The 9862-nt window shown below is 33.4% G+C and overlaps 2 protein-coding genes across 2 annotated transcripts; one reads left to right on the top strand and one right to left on the bottom strand.

Annotated features, from left to right (window-relative positions):
• The first annotated feature begins 781 nt into the window (after nt 1–781).
• Nucleotides 782–3964, top strand: LOC123200070 (trafficking protein particle complex subunit 5-like). The gene is made up of 8 exons (XM_044615173.1): nt 782–941; nt 1184–1272; nt 1402–1465; nt 2374–2451; nt 2594–2670; nt 2781–2847; nt 2937–3044; nt 3587–3964. Exons 1-8 carry the CDS (start codon nt 870–872, stop codon nt 3614–3616), a joined length of 585 nt encoding a protein of 194 aa, XP_044471108.1. The 5' UTR covers nt 782–869; the 3' UTR covers nt 3617–3964.
• Nucleotides 3965–5696: 1732 nt separating this feature from the next.
• Nucleotides 5697–7290, bottom strand: LOC123200086 (probable CCR4-associated factor 1 homolog 6). The gene is made up of 2 exons (XM_044615196.1): nt 7015–7290; nt 5697–6631 (listed from the first exon to the last, which is right to left on the bottom strand). The coding sequence occupies exon 2, from the start codon at nt 6568–6570 to the stop codon at nt 5746–5748; it is 825 nt and encodes a 274-aa protein (XP_044471131.1). The 5' UTR covers nt 6571–6631; nt 7015–7290; the 3' UTR covers nt 5697–5745.
• Nucleotides 7291–9862: the final 2572 nt, after the last annotated feature.

Here is a 9862-nt window from a genome sequence, read left to right as displayed (position 1 = left end):
CAATATGAAAATCGAAATTAATAATAAACAAGCTATAGTAATATTTGATAACTATAATTTCCTTGTACAAGTTATTGCTCAAATTGACACTCTAGTACCTAACTAGAAACTTTTACTGCTTAATAATTTTGTGTCTAACTCAATGCGATTAAACTTAAGACCCTCACATGGTTGCAATAGGAGCAAAAATCAAGTTGAGTTCACCTCAGTTACTATTCAGTCAAATTCAAACTCGCTATTTGAATAAAATATCAATACATTTTTAAAAGTTTTTAATTTTACACCTAATATCTTAAAATTTTATTTTTCAACCTTGATTATGAGAGATAATTGATAAATATATAAAATTGTATGGTTTAAAAAGTTATCTAAAAATTAAGAAGTTTAAATTATTTTTCGAGCTAAGCTTGAGTAAGTTAATCCTTTCTTAAACTCAAGTTTAATTATATTTTTATATAATCGAGTAATTATCAAATCAGTTATAGAATGAGTTATTATATAAGGCTTTAAAGCCCTTAAATAACATATGGAGGTTTCAAAATCAAAGGTTTTACATTTGATTTGGGTTTCCAAATTTTATTTTTATTGTTTTTATGCTCATAATTGAAAAAGACAATAATACCCTTTTGAACATTAATTCTAACAAATGGGGTTAACATTTTATTTTATAAAACACTTGGGGTCCCTAAATTTCCAAAATATTGGGGTTATAGAGGTAATCGGCTGGACCGGGTTCTGTAGTGGTGCATTGCAAACAAAACCCGACCCGACGCAGTTCTACAAAAGTTTATCTCTTCGGTTCGATTCGTATACTCAGAGAAAGTGAGCGAGAAAGTGGGAGAAAACGAAAGAAAATCACAGAGGAAAACATGATCGGAGTAGGTAAGATCAAGCAGTATTCTAACATTCTCGACAAACCTCTCAGCAAAGGCAAGCAAGAGGTACTCTTTCTCGCTCAGGATTTTGATTCCTCTTTTACTTTATTTGTAATTCAGATCTTAACCGCATTTCACATGGTTTTATGGAACTATTTACTTTGATCTTCTGGTACTTAGATATTTGATTTTGCCATATTTGAATTGATGATTAGGCAAATTGAGGGGTAACATGTGCTAAACATTTAAATTTTGGGGTTAAATTTCGATTTTTTTTTTAATTTGTTCAAAATTCTGATGGTCGCTAGGTAAGTTTGAGTGCATATGCATTTTTGTTCTCGGAGCTTGTTCAGTACAATCAAACCCAAGTCGACAATATTGCAGAGTTAGAGCGAAGGTAAGTTTTGATCTTACTCGGAAATTATAGATTCCTTGGTTCGACTTGGAGTCAATATGTGCAAGTTGATTCATCAGTCGTTGTTTGTGGTTTTACTGTTTCAGTTATCAGATTTATCCAATGTTGCAGGTTGGAGGATGCAGGTTATGCTGTTGGAGCTCGAGTTCTAGAACTTCTCTGCCACAGGGAGAAGGTGTGAATATGTGTGACATTACATTTCTGTTTTCAATGTCCACATAATTCCAAGCATCATAAAAATGTTGTTGAAAGTTTTCCATTCTTTGTTGCATATTGCCGTTGCTTTGATGTTGATTTGCTAAATGAGCCAATGATGAAATTAGCTTATGATGGACCTTTTAATTTCTTTCTTTACCTGTAAGGTTGTAATGGTTCCATTGATTGTGTAATGAACATTGAGGACTAATTTTTATCACATACTATGATTGGAAAGTTTATTTATGAGTGAAGCTTAGATTTAGTGGCATTATATGAAAAAGGCATTTATGCTATTCACAACCATTGTAACTTCAATGCGATATATGTTTAAACTTGTAGAATCTTTTTGCTGGTGAGGTTTTTAAATATTTATTTTATTTGTGGTTGACTGCCACTCTGAAGATTCTTTCTGAGGTTAAAGTTACCTTGATTTGTTGTCTTGTGTTCTAGTTGTATTCTTTTGGGTTCCATTCTCTGGTGCCTGAATATATCTTGTGATTCTTGAATTTCACATAAATGGATGGGGTCTCTGGGTTTCTTGTAAGAAATTGGCAAGGAATTTTAATATCCTCATGATATATTCCATGGAAATATCAGTCTGTTATGCTATAACTTGTGACTTGCATTGGTTGCTAGCTTTCTATGTTTTGAGAGTTTTTTCAATGTACAATTATTATGATAATGTGTAGAACATCTGAAACCTTGCACTAATACATTTTCTCAAATTATAAGCCTAGTGTTTTTAAATCATAGAAGTTTATTTTTGTTTGTTTTTTGCCAATGTATCTATGCATGTGAGTTTTTTTCGGTGAATTTAACAATTCATGGCATTAACCAAAGTGCTATAGTTATTGCTGTTTGTTTATTTATATTTTTATGCCACAGGGAAACAGAAGGGAGACTCGGTTGTTGGGTATTTTGTCTTTTGTACACAGCACTGTGTGGAAGGTCTTATTTGGAAAGGTAAGCAATTTTACAAGCCATCAGTGTTTGTGGGACGTAATAGCTGACAGTTCAGTAAGTTCTGTAAATACTTGGAATTGCTTATCCTATGAAAGATAATTAAAATCTGGGGTGTTTTTCTTACTAATTCTTACCTTAATAGGTGGCTGACTCACTTGAGAAAGGTACTGAACATGAAGACGAATATATGATCAGTGAGAAGGAACTTCTTGTGAACAGGTCTTCATATGCTTATTTCTTTTGATCATTATACTAATTTTACAACTTACTGTATCTTTTTGCCTTTAAAGTCTGATGGATGATCTATTATTGTTCTTCGATTGTTGTAGGTTTATTTCAATCCCAAAAGATATGGGTACATTTAATTGTGGAGCATTTGTTGCTGGAATAGTAAGGGTAAGCAGGCATATTGATCATATATATTGTCCAGTCAACCGGTAGATGAAAGCTCTTATGGGTATTTTTTTATTTTATTATTATTGAAGGGTGTTTTGGATGGTGCTGGCTTTCCTGCTGTAGTAACAGCACACTTTGTACCTGTGGAGGGACAACAACGGCCGCGGACAACCATCTTGATAAAGTTTGCTGAAGAGGTACTTCCTACTTTTTCCCCTTTCATTTTGCAATTTGCATTTGATCTTAGGTTCATCTCTGCCCAAGGCATCATGCATTCCCTATGATACATGAGCTATATGTTTGTTGTTTTATATCAAGATTTCATGTATGGTCCAAAAATTGTAACATTGCAGAAGCCTGGATTTAACCTCTGGTTTCTATGAGCCCAAGTTGAGACTCTGCCTAAATAATTCTTGTATCTATTGGGATTCATTTATTTTTTTCCTTGGAGGAGCCAAGCAGGTGCTTATAATCATTGAGAGTGTCAGTAAATTAAGTAAATATCTCATGAGACATGCTTAAGCATGCATGAGCACATACTCAAAAACGTTGTCTATCCATCTTCATAGCTAATGAACAATAATTAGTTAACAAATCACGACTACGGATGCTTAATTTTAAATGAGAGACATGAAATACATTCATCCAACTTTCTGTCAGAGGCTTTGTGTACTAGCCTTCGAAATGCTTGTTGTCTCCCTACATATGATGTTTTTTATATTTGTCTTCCTCGAATCAGGTACTACGTAGAGAAGCAAGGTTGGGTTGATGTTGGCATCAAGACTATCCAATCCAATTCTTTTGATGTTTAACCATGGCATGCCAAGGAATGCTTAATATTGTCTTTCTAGTTTTTCATACAAATCAGTAGTTGTATCTGGCAATATGAAGAACTTGTCTTTGATTAACTGAATTTTGTGCCATACTTGGATTGGCATGGTGGCTATAATGGTGTGTTAGCAGCGATTCTTGCCCCTTGGATTGATGCAATGTAAATGTTATTGTTAAAATTAATTTTGATGTTTGTATTAACTTGAACCGATTGTTTAATTCGAGATATGTTAATCTATGAATTTGCAGTCAATAAAGGCTTTATTTGTGTGCTTATTCATCAAAATGCTGCATCCAGGTAGCTAAAAGGAAGATGAAAGCTCTGTAAAACAACAGCTGTTGCTCAATATGCCTATAATTCTATTAAGTTTCATGTAAGGGCAGTGTTTTAAAACTTGAACGAGTCTGATTGAAAACTGCTGATAAATCCAGTTTGGTAATGGTTAAAACCTCATTTAGCCCACCTAAAGTTCAATTGGGTGAATGTGAATCAAGACAGATTAGGATTCATATGTCAGGTTAGACTGATCCAACAATTATGTTAACATTATCATGGTTAACAACTCATTTTAATTATATCATGTTGACAACATGCTGATATCACCAATCCATCAGGCCGATTAGATCAGTTAACTCGTCGACCAACCTTTGGCTAGGTCAAGACCCAATTAAGGTATAAAAACATTGTATAAAAGATGGCAAACGGATTTAGTACCGATCAGACAGAATATAGGCATGCAGAGGGAGATAAATTAAGATACAGGAAAAAATTATAGAAAATCAGGTTGAAGGTGTTAAAGGCTTATCCTGATTGCACAAATGCAGCAACAAAGTTTAGGAAACAACTAGATTTCACCCCATATCTTATGGCAGATACTTTCTTTGCCACATTCAAAAGATCTAAACATAAGTTACATAACTATAAAAAGGAGTTCTGCAGTAAATCATAATCGGATGGCATAACATACATCATTTGAACCAAACCAAATAATTTTCCGACATAGTTGAATAGTACTGAATTATGATTTTGATGAGCCATTTGCAATATATTCTTAATCGAATCTTAAAACTTAGTAGCAAATCATGGAAATGAGTAAAACAGCATCAAAGAATTTTGTTGAGAATGCAATGTTATGAAGTCTTGCAAATTATCAAGACAAATTGACAAAATGAATAGCAAACCAATGTGCCACAAGGAAAGAACCATGTACAAGCAATGAAGTTGGGAATAGAGATGGATTTGATCCAAGCTGCTAGAGCTCAAATCGATGTTCAGCTTAGCTCAAACCCTCTCGCCGCACCAAAGCTTGCCTCTCTGACGATTCTTGTTTTTTACTAGTGATTCAAACGAGCCCAGTTTTATCTCAAGCATGCCCTTATTCGGATTTGGCTCAATTCTAATCCACCCCTAGTTGAGAACTGTTTGAAAGGTAGGAGGAGAAACTTGGAGATTCCACAATACAGTTAAGGAACAATCTATAGACCAGATTAAGTTGAGCTAGACAGCTAATCCAGACTAAAACATGTTTGCCTAAACTACTTGACACAAAAAATATAATAGCAAAAGGAAAACTACTAACAAGGAGATCAATCTGATCATGCCTATAACTTCCCCATAGGAAAAATAGAATCTCATCAGCACAATCAAGGAAATTTAAAACAACAATCTACAAGAAAATGAAAAACAAAGCTAATGACATCTGCATAAAATCAGATGAAAGCCATTGCATACCTTTTAAGCCTTTGTCAGAACCTACTGCAGCCAGCTTTCGGCTTTCTGTAGCACCTTAGTTCTTCAACTAAATAGCAAACTGTTAAATATAACTACTATAAGAGCAGCCCAACAAGACAAAATTGGCAATGTATAGAAACCAAAGATTTGTCATGTCCAGTTCTCAGACAAATAATTATACTCTGGTCTGCAATAAAACACTAACTGGTCATATCTTCAATAAAATGAAAAGCATGTCAAGAGAAATGATATTAAAGCTTAGAGATAGGGTAAATTGACAAGCAAGTAGTCTACAAATGCTTCTATAATTTTCATTTTATTTCTTTTCCTTTCTTTCAATGAGTAATCTGTGCATTCTCAACTCCAAGACCATACAAAACACCAGCATATTTCTCAGGTGAACCTTTAAAGAAATTGTCTTTCAGTTTCATAAATGTACAACAAGTAAGCAAACTATCTGAACCGGCTTGGTGACAAATCCCAATTCTCTCCACTTCCAACAGCTCCGCAAGCTTGTTCAACCCACCGTAAAGGCTATTGCAAAACTTCATCAGATGCTTGATATCATAAAGAATAGGGAAATACATCTTGATCAACTCAAAAAACCCTGCCTGTGTGTCCGGCAAATCCTTGCGAGTCAATAGCTTAAGCAAGTACCCAAAATCATATCCACTATGAAATGTAACCCAATGCACACAATCGTTCAAAACAATCCCAGACGACATCAAGAGTTCACTAAATCTATATGCATCAACACCCTTTTCACAGTTCATCTTCAGATCAATGCCACTTTGGCACAACAATTGAATAGAATCATAAGCATACACATCTTCATCAGGGTTGAACTCACGAAAATTGAATTGCCACACACAGTACTTATCAGTCCCACACTTTGGTAAATTCCCTTTCTCATCAGCAAACGTGAGACCTAATTGGATTAACTTCAAGAGATCAACATTAGCTTTCAAGTTTTGGTAATTATAATCAGAACTGTTCTTGAAATTCCCTATTACACGTAGAACGATTCCCGGAAACTCTGTATCCATTGCAATGTAAGGAAAATCATCAATGATATCCCGGATTAAAGTAAACTCATGCTCAAGATTATCGTTCCATACATCACGAATGTGAATTGATTCGCTTGTAGGCAAAACTGACATTTTCTCCTCTGCTCTCGCCAAAACACAAGCAATACATAAAGAACCTAATGAATACCAATATCTGCAACCAAGGAAAAAAAAAAACAATAAACAAACTTTACACTAAACTAAATGCCAGCAGAAACCCACATGTTAAATAACTCTACAATTCATTATCAAATTAAAAAAAAGACTACAAAAGAAAGCTGTTAAACCCTAAAGGATTAGACAAATAAAACATATGAACACTAGCATTATATCAACAGAACCCTACAAAACGAGTACGCCCATATCAAGAAAACCCCACAAAAACCCAAGAATCCATTAAACAATAGAAATGAACACCAAAAACAAATCAATATAACAAGAACTCAAATCTTAAAAACCCCAATAAAAAACCCTAAAAATCTAATTAATAAACAACAAATTGGAAGGGAAAAAAAAAGACAGGCAATGCAATCTAACCTCGGTCTGTAGCAACGGTTGAAGAAGAGAGTAGTTTTTTAATTTTTTATTTTTTCAACATAGGGTGGTATCTCACAGAAGTTTTAGAAAAAAATTTAAAAAATTGGGATTTTGACAAGAGACAAATGAGGTTTAAGGGGAAATGAGATTAAAAAGATGAAATTTTTAAAAGGAGGTTTTGGACAAGAAAGAACAGGTGATAAGGCTCGAGCCTTGATATGCTTTCATTGTAAAATTCAAGAGAGAGAGAGAGATGAAACAGAGGTACAGTCGCTTATTGTTGTTTATATAGGTGTGGCTATTATTTTATTTTATTTTTTATTTTACCTTATAAATGACTCGTTAAAGATTTTATCATAATTAAGAGGCCAAAGGACCATTTCCCACCCAAGGTATGCCTCCCCTGCAAATTCTCATATGTTAACTTTGAAAAGCTTATTTACCTACCCATAGGCTGTTAAAAAAAAGTCAGGTTGACGGATTTAAGGATAAAGTCATTATTTTATTTATACTATTAAAAATAAACTTAAATTTAATTTCTTTTTTACCCCCAAACCCTAACAACTAATAGTTTTCCCCCAACCCAAGTTTTTAAAAACAATATTTTCCCCTCTAGGGTTTCCAAACTTTTGAATTAAATTTTCCAACAACGACCGACGATCTCCAAGCAACATTTGTTCCTCCTCGGCATCTCCTTTTTTCGATCGTGCGACGTCTTCCCCTCCTAGATGTCATTTTTGTCAACGACGATGTCATACAGCGTCGAAAGTATGCGACTGGAAGAAGGGGTCATCAAAGAGAGAGAGTAGGTGCTTGAAGATCGTCGATCGTTATCGAAAAAATTGGATCTGAAGTTTGAAAACCCTAGTAGAAAAATACAATTTTTGAAAATTTAGGTTGAGGGGAAAGTGTTAGTTTTTAGGGTTTAGAAAAAAAATAATATGACCAACAGACTCAGTTAAGTTTAACGCTCTATGAATGGGTAAATGAGATTTTCAAAATTAACAGAAGAAACTTTGAAAATTTAGCATAGTTTGGGTGGGAAATAGTGCTTTGGCCTAGTTAAGAACAAAAACTTCCCTTTCCCTAAGATGTTAAATTATAAGGAAATTTTAGCGGAGTGATAACATGAGATTATATTGATTAAGTTATCCTGTTAAAAAATAAAAAATAAAAGGATTGACACTTTGAGAAGGTTAAGAAAACAAATCAAAACTATCAAAATCACACTTTATTATTCATATTTACTCAAATTTAAATTTATTTATTTTTGAATCAAATTGAATTTAACTCAATTCAATTTCACCTTGCTTATTTTTGTTAAAAAGTCTAAAAATTCATAATAATAAAGCAATGATTAAGATGTGAAATGAAGACATTTTGAAGCAATAAAGAAATGTCTCTCGATCCAAAGTCCCCCAATAATGTCTAAATTGAAAAATTCAAACAAAGAAACCAATCATCTAAACGATGAAGATGTCGTCCCAAATAATGACAATGTTTATCGTCCAGATAAAGGGCTCATTCGTTTGAATTTTTTGATCTAGATAAAGGGCTTCTTTGTTTAGATTTTTTGATCCAGATAAAAGACTTCTTTGTCTTGATTTTTTGATCTAAACAAAGAACGTCTAAATTTCGTCTAGGAGAAGAGAGCTTTAAATTGAGAGGCATTATCAGAGGAAGAGACATCACCAGGGGGAAGAAAAACTGATAGTCATTTATCAAAGATGGTAGTTGGAGTGAAGAGGAAGAAAACCCTAAGTTTAAAGGGGGGGGGGGGGGGGGGGGGGGGCCAGAGACAAGAGATACTACTTTTTAAAGTTTGAAAACTTTAAATAGAAGTGAAATTGTTAGTTTTTAAAATTTATGTGGAAAAATATAATAAATTTTATGTTTGTTGAATTTTTTATTAAATAATGATTTTATTATTAACTTTAATTGAATTTTTAATAAAATTTTGTTTATAAATAATAATTTGAGCTTTTAATAAAATTTTGTTTATAAGTAATTGATTGAGGGTTTGAAAATGAGAAGAAATCATTTTAGATTTTCACTATATAAGTTTGGTGGGAATAAGACATTTTGATGACCCCCACATGGTGGCTTAGAATTGTGTGAATTTTCTTTCCCATGATTTAATAGTGTCTGTCAATAGCATGGTTTCAAAGTTTTATCTTATAAGTTGCTTCATCCTCATATCTACATTTTTCTCCATAATCTCCATAATATTATGGAGAAATAAGTTGGCAATTCAGTTATATAAAATTTGCATTATATTTGATTGTATTGTGGAGAGACTATCATCATGGGGTTAAACTGGTGAATCGGGTTAAATGGTAATTCAATTATTGAGCCAAATTATTTGATAGGGAAATTATAAAAAATAGGCAAAAGTAAGGGGGTTTAAGCGAAATTGCCCAAAAAATTCAGATTAAAGCAAAAATGTCCAACTTTTATGAAATGTCGAAACTGCTCATATATAAACCCAACAAATTTCCACTGTCCCCACTATGAAATCACTGTTTAAAAACAGGGGAAAATTCGAAATTTTCCTCTGTCCCACTGTCATCGCATTGTTGGCCAGATTTTTGACGATTTTTGTGGTTTCCGGCAACTGAAAACAGCACAACACGTTAGAATATCTTCCGTCATCTCATTTGAATCAAGTTATTGTTCATATTATTGAAATTTGAGTGAGATTTTATGGTTTAGAGTTTCGATTTTAAACAATGCTTGAAATGTTTTGATTCTTGGTTGATTTCGTTGAATTGGTTGAGGGGTTTTGTGTTATAGCCTATGTAGATTTGATTTGTGTTGAAATTGTAGGCCGAAATGACGAATTTTGGAC

Source organism: Mangifera indica, chromosome 17, assembly GCF_011075055.1.
Source record: "Mangifera indica cultivar Alphonso chromosome 17, CATAS_Mindica_2.1, whole genome shotgun sequence".
Taxonomy (NCBI): Eukaryota; Viridiplantae; Streptophyta; class Magnoliopsida; order Sapindales; family Anacardiaceae; genus Mangifera; species Mangifera indica.
The sequence above is the reverse complement of the archived record's forward strand: the minus strand, read 5'-3'. Positions and strand labels throughout refer to the sequence as shown.